General features: G+C 45.2%; 1 protein-coding gene across 1 annotated transcript in view; it reads right to left on the bottom strand.

The window, feature by feature from the left end:
- The window catches only part of LOC121381508 (atrial natriuretic peptide receptor 1-like), a 73,787-nt gene that overhangs the window by 31,809 nt on the left and 29,478 nt on the right, over positions 1-12,500 (bottom strand). Inside the window, exons 6-8 of the mRNA XM_041510831.1 lie at positions 10,507-10,598; positions 8,173-8,317; positions 6,048-6,132 (exon numbers count right to left, since the gene is read on the bottom strand). Of these exons, the coding sequence (XP_041366765.1) occupies positions 6,048-6,132; positions 8,173-8,317; positions 10,507-10,598 (322 nt within the window). The remainder of the gene's footprint in view (positions 1-6,047; positions 6,133-8,172; positions 8,318-10,506; positions 10,599-12,500) is intronic.

The raw sequence follows: 12,500 nt of genomic DNA, 5'->3' as shown, positions 1-12,500 counted from the left end.
CAGTGTTTATATGAATCGACCGCCCCCCTGTCCCAGCCAGTGTTTATATGAATCGACCGCCCCCCCCCCCCCCCCCCCTGTCCCAGTCAGTGTGTAGATGAATCGATCCCTCTCCTGTCCCAGCCAGTGGTTATAAGAATCGACCGCCCTCCTGTTCCAGCCAGTGTGTAGATGAATCGACCCCCTCCTGTCCCAGCCAGTGTTTATATGAATCGATCCCCTCCGCCCAGCCTGTTCCAGCCTCCAGCCAGTGTTTAGATCAATCGACCCCCTCCTGTTCCAGCCAGTGTTTAGATGAATCGACCGCCCTCCTATTCCAGCCAGTGTTTATATGAATCGACCGCCCCCCCAGCCAGTGTGAATCCAGATAGTGTTTAGAACAATCGACCCCCCCCCCCGTCCCAGACAGTGTTTAGATGAATCGACCCCCCCCCTCCTGTCCCAGCCAGTGTTTAGATGAATCGACCCTCTCCTGTCCCAGCCAGTGTTTAGATGAATCGACCCCCCTCCTGTCCCAGCCAGTGTTTAGATGAATCGACCCCCCCTCCTGTCCCAGCCAGTGTTTATATGAATCAACCGCCCCCCTGTCCCAGTCAGTGTGTAGATGAATCGATCCCTCTCCTGTCCCAGCCAGTGGTTATATGAATCGACCGCCCCCCTGTCCCAGCCAGTGTTTATATGAATCGACCGTCCCCTTGTCCCAGCCAGTGTTTATATGAATCGACCGCCCCCCTGTCCCAGTCAGTGTGTAGATGAATCGATCCCTCTCCTGTCCCAGCCAGTGGTTATAAGAATCGACCGCCCTCCTGTTCCAGCCAGTGTGTAGATGAATCGACCCCCTCCTGTCCCAGCCAGTATTTATATGAATCGACCGCCCTCCTGTTCCAGCCAGTGTGTAAATCAATCGATCCCCTCTTGTTCCAGCCAGTGTTTAGATCAATCGACCACCTCCTGTTCCAGCCAGTGTTTAGATGAATCGACCGCCCTCCTGTTCCAGCCAGTGTTTATATGAATCGACCCCCTCCTGTCCCAGCCAGTGTTTAGATGAATCGACCCTCTCCTGTCCCAGCCAGTGTTTAGGTGAATCGACCCTCTCCTGTCCCAGCCAGTGTTTAGCTGAATAGACCCTCTCCTGTCCCAGCCAGTGTTTAGATGAATCGATCGCCTCCTGTCCCAGGCAGTGGTTATAAGAATCGACCGCCCTCCTGTTCCAGCCAATGTGTAGATGAATCGACCCCCTCCTGTCCCAGCCAGTGTTTATATGAATCGACCACCCTCCTGTTCCAGCCAGTGTTTAGATCAATCGACCACCTCCTGTTCCAGCCAGTGTTTAGATGAATCGACCGCCCTCCTGTTCCAGCCAGTGTTTATATGAATCGACCGCCTCCTGTCGCAGCCAGTGTTTAGGTGAATCGACCCTCTCCTGTCCCAGCCAGTGTTTAGATGAATAGACCCTCTCCTGTCCCAGCCAGTGTTTAGATGAATCGACCGCCTCCTGTCCCAGCCAGTGGTTATATGAATCGACCGCCCTCCTGTCCCAGCCAGTGTGTATATGAATCGACCGCCCTCCTGTCCCAGCCAGTGTTTAGATGAACCGACCGCCTCCTGTCCCAGCCAGTGTTTAGATGAATCGACCGCCTCCTGTCCCAGCCAGTATTTAGATGAATCGACCGCCTCCTGTCCCAGCCAGTGTTTATATGAATCGACCACCCTCCTGTCTCAGTCAGTGTGTAGATGAATGACCCCTCTCCTGTCCCAGCCAGTTTATATGAATCGACCGCCCTCCTGTCCCAGCCAGTGTGTAGATGAATCGACCCCTCTCCTGTCCCAGCCAGTGTGTAAATGAATGACCCCTCTCCTGCCCCAGCCAGTGTGTAGATGAATCGACCGCACTCCTGTCCCAGCCAGTGTTTAGATCAATCGACCCCCTCCTATTCCAGCAAGTGTGTAGATGAATCGACCGCCCTCCTGTCCCAGCCAGTGTTTAGATGAATCGACCGCTCTCCTGTCCCAGCCAGTGTTTATATGAATCGACCGCCCTCCTGTCCCAGCCAGTGTTAGATGAATCGACCGCCCTCCTGTTCCAGTACGTGTGTAGATGAATCGACCGCCCCCCCCCCCCCGTCCCAGCCAGTGTTTAGATGAATCGACCGCCTCCTGTCCCAGCCAGTGTTTAGATGAATCGACCGCATCCTGTCCCAGCCAGTGTTTATATGAATCGACCCCTCTCCTGTCCCAGCCTGTGGTTATATGAATCGACCGCCCTCCTGTCCCAGCCAGTGTGTAGATGAATCGACTGCCCTCCTGTCCCAGCCAGTGTGTAGATGAATGACCCCTCTCCTGTCCCAGCCAGTGGTTATATGAATCGACCGCCCTCCTGTCCCTGTCAGTGTGTAGATGAATCGACCCCTCTCCTGTCCCAGCCAGTGTGTAGATGAATGACCCCTCTCCTGTCCCAGCCAGTGATTATAAGAATCGACCGCCCTCCTGTCCCAGCCAGTGTGTAGATGAATCGACCGCCCTCCTGTCCCAGCCAGTGTTTAGATCAATCGACCCCCTCCTAGTCCAGCCAGTGTTTAGATGAATCGACCGCCTCCTGTCCCAGCCAGTGTTTAGATGAATTGACCGCCTCCTGTCCCAGCCAGTGTTTAGATGAATCGACCGCCTCCTGTCCCAGCCAGTGTTTATATGAATCGACCCCTCTCCTGTCCCAGCCTGTGGTTATATGAATCGACCACCCTCATATCTCAGTCAGTGTGTAGATGAATGACCCCTCTCCTGTCCCAGCCAGTTTATATGAATCGACCGCCCTCCTGTCCCAGCCAGTGTGTAGATGAATCGACCCCTCTCCTGTCCCAGCCAGTGTGTAGATGAATGACCCCTCTCCTGTCCCAGCCAGTGGTTATATGAATCGACCGTCCTCCTGCCCCAGCCAGTGTGTAGATGAATCGACCGCCCTCCTGTCCCAGCCAGTGTTTAGATCAATCGACCGCCCTCCTGTCCCAGCCAGTGTTTAGATGAATCGACCGCCCTCCTGTCCCAGCCAGTGTGTAGATGAATCGACCGCCCCCATGTCCCAGCCAGTGTTTAGATGAATCGACCGCCTCCTGTCCCAGCCAGTGTTTAGATGAATCGACCGCATCCTGTCCCAGCCAGAGTTTATATGAATCGACCCCTCTCCTGTCCCAGCCTGTGGTTATATGAATCGACCGCCCTCCTGTCCCAGCCAGTGTGTAGATGAATCGACTGCCCTCCTGTCCCAGCCAGTGTGTAGATGAATGACCCCTCTCCTGTCCCAGCCAGTGGTTATATGAATCGACCGCCCTCCTGTCCCAGTCAGTGTGTAGATGAATCGACCCCTCTCCTGTCCCAGCCAGTGTGTAGATGAATGAATCGACCCCTCTCCTGTCCCAGCCAGTGGTTATAAGAATCGACCGCCCTCCTGTCCCAGCCAGTGTGTAGATGAATCGACCGCCCTCCTGTCCCAGCCAGTGTTTAGATCAATCGACCCCCTCCTAGTCCAGCCAGTGTTTAGATGAATCGACCGCCTCCTGTCCCAGCCAGTGTTTATATGAATCGACCCCTCTCCTATCCCAGCCTGTGGTTATATGAATCGACCACCCTCCTATCTCAGTCAGTGTTTAGATGAATCGACCGCCTCCTGTCCCAGCCAGTGTTTATATGAATCGACCCCTCTCCTGTCCCAGCCTGTGGTTATATGAATCGACCACCCTCCTATCTCAGTCAGTGTGTAGATGAATGACCCCTCTCCTGTCCCAGCCAGTTTATATGAATCGACCGCCCTCCTGTCCCAGCCAGTGTGTAGATGAATCGACCCCTCTCCTGTCCCAGCCAGTGTGTAGATGAATGACCCCTCTCCTGTCCCAGCCAGTGGTTATATGAATCGACCGTCCTCCTGCCCCAGCCAGTGTGTAGATGAATCGACCGCCCTCCTGTCCCAGCCAGTGTTTAGATGAATCGACCGCCCTCCTGTCCCAGCCAGTGTTTAGATGAATCGACCGCCCTCCTGTCCCAGCCAGTGTGTAGATGAATCGACCGCCCCCCTGTCCCAGCCAGTGTTTAGATGAATCGACCGCCTCCTGTCCCAGCCAGTGTTTAGATGAATCGACCGCATCCTGTCCCAGCCAGTGTTTATATGAATCGACCCCTCTCCTGTCCCAGCCTGTGGTTATATGAATCGACCGCCCTCCTGTCCCAGCCAGTGTGTAGATGAATCGACTGCCCTCCTGTCCCAGCCAGTGTGTAGATGAATGACCCCTCTCCTGTCCCAGCCAGTGGTTATATGAATCGACCGCCCTCCTGTCCCTGTCAGTGTGTAGATGAATCGACCCCTCTCCTGTCCCAGCCAGTGTGTAGATGAATGACCCCTCTCCTGTCCCAGCCAGTGGTTATATGAATCGACCGCCCTCCTGTCCCAGCCAGTGTGTAGATGAATCGACCGCCCTCCTGTCCCAGCCAGTGTTTAGATCAATCGACCCCCTCCTAGTCCAGCCAGTGTTTAGATGAATCGACCGCCTCCTGTCCCAGCCAGTGTTTATATGAATCGACCCCTCTCCTATCCCAGCCTGTGGTTATATGAATCGACCACCCTCCTATCTCAGTCAGTGTGTAGATGAATGACCCCTCTCCTGTCCCAGCCAGTTTATATGAATCGACCGCCCTCCTGTCCCAGCCAGTGTGTAGATGAATCGACCCCTCTCCTGTCCCAGCCAGTGTGTAGATGAATGACCCCTCTCCTGTCCCAGCCAGTGGTTATATGAATCGACCGTCCTCCTGCCCCAGCCAGTGTGTAGATGAATCGACCGCCCTCCTGTCCCAGCCAGTGTTTAGATCAATCGACCCCCTCCTATTCCAGCAAGTGTGTAGATGAATCGACCGCCCTCCTGTCCCAGCCAGTGTTTAGATGAATCGACCGCCCTCCTGTCCCAGCCAGTGTTTAGATGAATCGACCGCCCTCCTGTCCCAGCCAGTGTGTAGATGAATCGACCGCCCCCCTGTCCCAGCCAGTGTTTAGATGAATCGACCGCCTCCTGTCCCAGCCAGTGTTTAGATGAATCGACCGCATCCTGTCCCAGCCAGTGGTAAAAACGTCTATGAACGTAATTCATCGACGTTTTTTTCATGTAGTTAATCGCGTGTTTACCACTGCTCCATGCACTATATCGATGGTCTCACCACACGGTTTTTCGTTCCGATGTTGACAATATGTTTGTCATTTATTTACTTGTGTTTGACACCCAATAGCCACTTTGTATGCTTGCTACTGCAAACTTCATTGATACGTGGCTGGATCTATTGCAAATTGCAATTGGTAGATCAGATAGCAGCATATGATATTTGATAATTATTGGCGACTTTACCATAGGGATTACGGTTAGATAATTGTTCCCGATGTGCAAGATCCATCTCGTGGTTAAGCCATCGGACTTAAGGCTGGTAGGTACTGGGTTCCTACACCGGCCCCGACTCCCACCCAGAGCGAGTCTAACGACCGACCTACTCTCTCACTAACCACTAAATTATACACCAGTCTTAATGTTAGCGCTGAACATCTGGTACAATGAGTGCACCGCTGGGTTCAACATAGATGCATACACCAATACACACCACGATTGGTATAGAAATATCGTGACAGATCCGGATCTAGTGGATGAGTCCTGGGAGTGCAAACAAGTGCCACGAACATTCAACATTGAACGCATACAATCATCTATTTGTTATTTTTAGTCAGGACATCGATCGCTTCGTCTTTATATTATATTAGGTGTTCGGAATACTGGAGGTACCCTTCCTAGAAAATGCTTACATCCACACCTGCGTGGTATATATAGGCTATCCTGTCTGTGGAGAAAATGCATATAAAAGATGGCTTAACGTATCGTGGAATCAACCTGTGTCCTCGACAAACGGCTTGTTTGCATGTCCAGGACAGCGCGTGTAAAACCTAATCAGACATAAGTTCTAAAACAAAAGGTATTATGACCATCAGCATGAGGATATTGATGGGGTAATGTTGGCGTACTCACCGGTACAGGAAGAACCCCACTGTGAGGATGACGACGGCAGCTCCCAACAAGCCCATCAGGGTAATGGCGAACGCCGACAAGCCTTCTGCAAATTACAAACGTCAGCGTATAATGATTACATATTCACAGTCAGGAACAGATACCTAGACACTGAGCACTGACAAAGATTTCACTGTTGGGTTTGAGAGTTTTATTCCAGAGATTCACGAAAAGATATATAGACACTGAGAACTGGCAAAGATTTCACTGTTGGGTTTGAGAGTTTTATTCTAGAGATTCACGAAAAGATACCTAGACACTGAACACTGGCAAATATTTCACTGTCGGTTTTGAGAGTTTTAATCCCGGGATTATCAGCTAATTCAGCAGAAAGAACTTTGGTGCAAACACAAGGAAGCAGGAGAAACGTATGTGTTTTATTTATCAAATATAATTTTTGTTGTATTACAGTTTCTGCATATTGTTCAACAATAGATGTCATTTATTATCACTGTTTGCTATGGTAGATTATGATGATCAATAAAGTAATAAAGTATAAGTAACATATGACTTAAAACGGACTCGACTGGTTTCAACTGCAAATATTTACATGGTTAAGTTCAATGCAATACATGTATATGGAAATATAAATATTTATTGCTGTGTCTATAGAGCTCCCCATCACTGGTAAACGCAACAAAACATATATATTTGTTTATAACTTAAGACTTTAAACAGTTTAAAATGATCAAACACAATTTGCATATTAAGGATATTAGGAATAAAGATTATTTCCCCAATTTTCTGTAGGAATGCAGCGTAAAGCAACCTCATGTTAATTACATATGATCGGCATTATCCTGCTCAATACTAATAATGGGAGACTCACCTGTTATTACCTTCGCTGAATGTTAGTTTGTTTTGATTAATGACACCAATAGCGCACACTGATTAATTAATCACCGGCTATGGAATATGAAACATTTGATTTCAGAGGCAGAACCCTAAATGGATATTATCGGGGATGGGGAAAGGTTGCTTTTTCCCCGAATTTAAAGGTTATGAATAAAAATACCCGAATCTCGATAACAACGTTTGTTCACATTAAACATGGGGTGCAAACGAAACGCTACGCATCTTTACAGAGTTAATGGGAATACATTTCTTTTGAAATAAATAGTAGTATATTATGATTTCGTTAGAAAGATATGATTTAGCTGAGAGAAATACTAGTATAATATGGTTTCCTTTGGAAGATATGATTTAATTAAAATAAAATATTTATTTTATGATTGTTATCATGTTAAAGAATTTTGGAAAGATATTACAAACGGGATATTCAATACAATAGGAGAGTGCATAATTATAGAACATAGTGCCATTTTGGGTCTGCTTAAGAAAACAAAATATATGCAATACATTGGTTAATTATTAACATTAAATGTTATATTTATTCCATGAAAATACAAAAACAAAAATTAAACTTCTCTGCCTTAAAAACTAGAATTAAAGAAAAGTTGGAAACAGAAAAAAATTTCTTATTTAAAAATGGTAATTATGAATATTTTAAGACAAAATGGGAGCAGTGGTATAATTTATTTCAAACATCATAAAAGCTTATTAAATTTATGAAATATTGAGATATATTTATTTCTAAAATACTTTCTTCACACTTTCTACTCATTCACACACCTTTTAATAATACTTTTTTTTTTTTTATCAATATTAATTCCGTACATAACATCTTTTAATTTTTTTCCTTTTTGGCCCCAGATAATAATAATAATTTAAAAAAATCAACAACAAAAAAGAAAAAAAGAAAAAAAAGAGAGTCAATAACAAGAACAATATACATAAAATGTGTGGATTATATCTATTCGTGTGTGTACATGTATATTGTGGCATTTATATGTATGTATATAAAACTGTGTATACCATATGTAATATAAAAAATATTGTGAGACAGTGAGCTCTGACACTGACACTGACATTTTATATTATGGGGACAATTTTAAAAAATAAAAATAAAACAAATTATTGTTACACACCAAAAATTGTTGTTAAAAAAAAAAAGAAAAAAAAAAGAAGAAGAAGAAAAAAACGTAGAATGTGATTTAATTGTCGGCAGGCGCAGTTGGAATATTACCTGAATGTTCACAGCCGGTACCCTCACCGGCGAACCCACAGTGTGGGATGTTTAGGGGAGGTGTCAGCTGCCCGCCGCTCCAGTGGATGGATACTCCTTTAACCGGCGAATAGCCCGGTGTTTTCCCCCAATAGTTGGCAACCACCTTGAAAAGAATTTTAATAAAACTGATACAATCACGGTCGCACGTCAGCTGACATACTAAAGACAGAGCCGCAAGGACTGTCTGACTTAAAATATACACTGCTGTTTTCCTCCAACACTCGTTAAAATAAGCCGTTTTTAAAATAGTTTAATAAGCAAGCAGTATTTTTATTCTGATTTTTGGCTGCCAAAATATTGACAAGTGGAATATGACGACAATGTAGCGGTTGAATAAAGTACGTTTGAAAACAAAGGTATATTTTTTCAGGAACTTTCAATCAGGAACTTTTAATCCATTATATTGACCTATATCCTAGTAAAAGGGGATATAGTGCGTGCTAGATAGCATCATTATATCGTTGTATATATTTTAAGTATATTTGTCTGCCTGTTACATTACTCTGATCGGCCCTCATGAGTATTTGCAACCCTGGCAATTAACCACATCAATCAGCAATGCGGTGGAGATTGCCGAAATTGTTTTTTAGTTTTAGCAGCATTTATTTTTCCGTAAAACCTTGAATTTTCTTTGTCACTTTTCTTAGTAAATAATTTATGTTTGTAATATTGACAAATTAAACTCCTCTTTTTCACATTAATAGAAAAGCGTATTCCATATTTTAAAGCTGTATTCTCCGAATTATTTTAAAACTATTTAACCATTTAGACTAAAAAAAAAATCCACATTAATTTGCTTACGCTCGCACAGCCATGTGTAGAGAATAATACATTCGTGTCCGTTAGATACCATTTATTTCAGAACGAGTTGTTTTAATATGTATGTAACGAACGAAAGCGTGTTTGATACGTTTTTAAACAACAAGTTGTGAGATAAATGGTATCTAACGGACATGAATGTATTATTCTATTTCTTACATATCCCCAATATCCAGTTTTTAAGCAAGTTTTAACATCTTTTTTGACTAAAGGTTATTTACAGCCGTTGCACTTTTAGATAACTTACGCATCACAGACACATGATTGCCTGGTTAACTATACGTCACAGTATAATTTATTTCCGCCGTGTTGTTTTTCATTGGCTGCATGGCACTGGTGACCTGGTCATCACCTAGGAGCAGCCAGCCGTATGTCTTGAAATTGTTAACACACGTACGTGTTACCATGGTTACATTCATGCCAATCACTGTCATTCATGTGTCATGTTTGACGCTCTGTCACAATAATTCAAACGTGGTACAGCTAACCAGTTAGCTTCATGATAATCACTGAGTAATGTGATATAGTCCATGTTTGGCTTTCATAATAAATCATATGAGGTGCAGCTAACCCGTTAACTTCATGCTAATCACTCAGTCAGGTGTTATAGTCCGTTTGACTTGCATAATAATTCATATGTGGTGCAGCCAACCCTTCATGCTGATCACTCAGTCATGTGTTATAGTCCATGTCTGACTCCCTGTCACAATAATGCATATGTGGTGCAGCCAACCCTTCATGCTAATCATTCAGTCATGTGTTATAGTCCATGTCTGACTCCCTGTCACAATAATGCATATGTGGTGCAGCCCACCCTTCATGCTGATCACTCAGTCATGTGTTATAGTCCATGTCTGACTCCCTGTCACAATAATGCATATGTGGTGCAGCCCACCCTTCATGCTGATCACTCAGTCATGTGTTATAGTCCATGTCTGACTCCCTGTCACAATAATGCATATGTGGTGCAGCCAACCCTTCATGCTGATCACTCAGTCATGTGTTATAGTCCATGTCTGACTCCCTGTCACAATAATGCATATGTGGTGCAGCCAACCCTTCATGCTGATCACTCAGTCATGTGTTATAGTCCATGTCTGACTCCCTGTCACAATAATGCATATGTGGTGCAGCCAACCCTTCATGCTAATCATTCATTCATGTGATATAGTCCATGTCTGACTCCCTGTCACAATAATGCATATGTGGTGCAGCCAACCCTTCATGCTGATCACTCAGTCATGTGTTATAGTCCATGTCTGACTCCCTGTCACAATAATGCATATGTGGTGCAGCCAACCCTTCATGCTAATCACTGAGTCATGTGTTATAGTCCATGTTTGACGCCTTGTCACAATAATTCATACGAAGTGCAGCTAGTTAACTTCATGCTAATCTGGACCGTATCATAAAGAAACGTACATTATATGGACATTTAATAAAAGCCTGTTTTCAGTTGTGTTTAGTACTAACCCGGAATTCGCCAGTTTCGGGGTCCATGTCTAGAATATCGAAGTCGGTATCCCGATCGCCATTGTTGTCTATAATAACATCTCCAGTAACACCTGAAACAGTGAAAATATGTCTATAATATATAAACAACCTTTAAAATATACTCCATTAGGTCATATCACACTTAAGGCTGCTATGTTTTCTTCTTCCATTTAGCATTACACCGGGTCAAAGTTCGAAGTGCACCTAACTTTGAATGTTGCATTAAGTAATACCATTCCTGCCATTGCTGAGATATGTGACAGGATTCGTTCGTATAAACAAATGTACAGCTACTGTTATGCTTAGGAAGGCAATTTTTAGTGCGGAATTGGGGTCGTCAAAGAAACTAGCAACTATACTCCCCTTTTCTCATCTACTTTAAGGGTACGGGGTTGCACTATTTATATCCATAGTACATACCCTCCACATACGAGGGGTGATTGAAACGTCCTCGGCCTAACTAGGAAGGGACCGTGTACATGGCATGATTATACGAGACCGACGGCTAACCACCCTGAACACAGCCAGTGAAGTGAGCGTCTCACATCCTGACGAATGTGCTGTCCGTGACGAATGTTTCACGAAAGATGTGCTGTGCATGGCGAATATTTCACGAAAGATGTGCTGTTTCACGAAAGATATGCTGTGCATGACGAATATTTCACGAAAAATATGCTGTCCATGGCCAATGTTTCACGAAAGATATGCTGTGCATGACGAATGTTTCACGAAAAATATACTATCCATGACGAATGTTTCACGAAAGATATGCTGTCCATGGCGAATGTTTCACGAACGATGTGCTGTTTCACGAAAGATATGCTGTGCATGGCCAATGGTTCACGAAAGATATGCTGTGCATGGCGAATGTTTCACGAAAGATGTGCTTTCCATGATGACGGTGATTGCCAAGGCTACATTGCATGACTGCATTGCATGACTGTGGCTTCCAACTTATCGAACACCCACCATATTCGCCAGATCTAGCACTGTCTGACTTCCATTTAATTTCTAACCTGAAAAAGGAGTTAGCCGACAGACATTGCGAAACTGCTAATGATCTCATATTTGTTGTTGAGAGTGTTTCGCCCTGCAGAAAACGTCATTCTTCGTGAAGCGATCCAGGCACTGCTGCACTGTTGGCAGAACTGTGTGGATCTCCAAGGGGATTTCCTCGAAAAGTAATAGGTAAACATGCCCAAAGAACAAATCCATTCTACTCAGGCCGAGGAGTTTTCAGTCATCCCTTGTATATTACTGTGGTCGTTTGTAACATTTACCGTTGGAAAAATTAGGTGTGTGCGGAACTAAGGTTGGAAGACATACGCTGATGTATGTACGTTTCATATATTATGTTGTGTTGGACAGACAAATACAATAGCTAAATTATATACTCTTCAAAAGAAGAAACGCAAAACCACATTGTCGTAACATTTGGAGAATTGATTTAATTATTGAATGGTGAGTCCGATAATTACCAAATGTTGCAGGATTGTTCACAATTCACTCTAGTCCATTGTGAGTAAGTGATAGGACACACCACCAAGGTCAAGGTCATCTGGAGTCAATACCGGGTGTGGCCTCCGCGTGTGTTGACAACTGCCTGGCACCGCCTGCCCATTGAAGCAACCAGAGTACGGATGACGTCCCGGGGGATGGTGGCCCACTCGGCCTGCAAGGCTGCTGCCAGCTCGGGCAGGGTCTGGGGCTGTGGTTGTCGCTGTCGGAGGCGTCGGTCCAACTCGTCCCAAAGATGCTCAATTGGGTTCAAATCCGGTGATATCGATGGCCAAGGAAGGACATTAATGTTGTTGTTCTGTAGGAAAGCCGTTGTGAGACGTGCTGTGTGAGGCCTGGCGTTGTCATGTTGGAACACTGCGTTGGCGTTGGCCATAACTGGAACGATGTGTGGCCGGAGGATCTGGTCAATGTAGCCCTGTGCATTCAGGTTGCCCTGCACGTGGACCAGGTCA

Source organism: Gigantopelta aegis, chromosome 9 (genome assembly GCF_016097555.1).
Source record: "Gigantopelta aegis isolate Gae_Host chromosome 9, Gae_host_genome, whole genome shotgun sequence".
NCBI classification, from domain to species: Eukaryota; Metazoa; Mollusca; class Gastropoda; order Neomphalida; family Peltospiridae; genus Gigantopelta; species Gigantopelta aegis.
The sequence above is the reverse complement of the archived record's forward strand: the minus strand, read 5'-3'. Positions and strand labels throughout refer to the sequence as shown.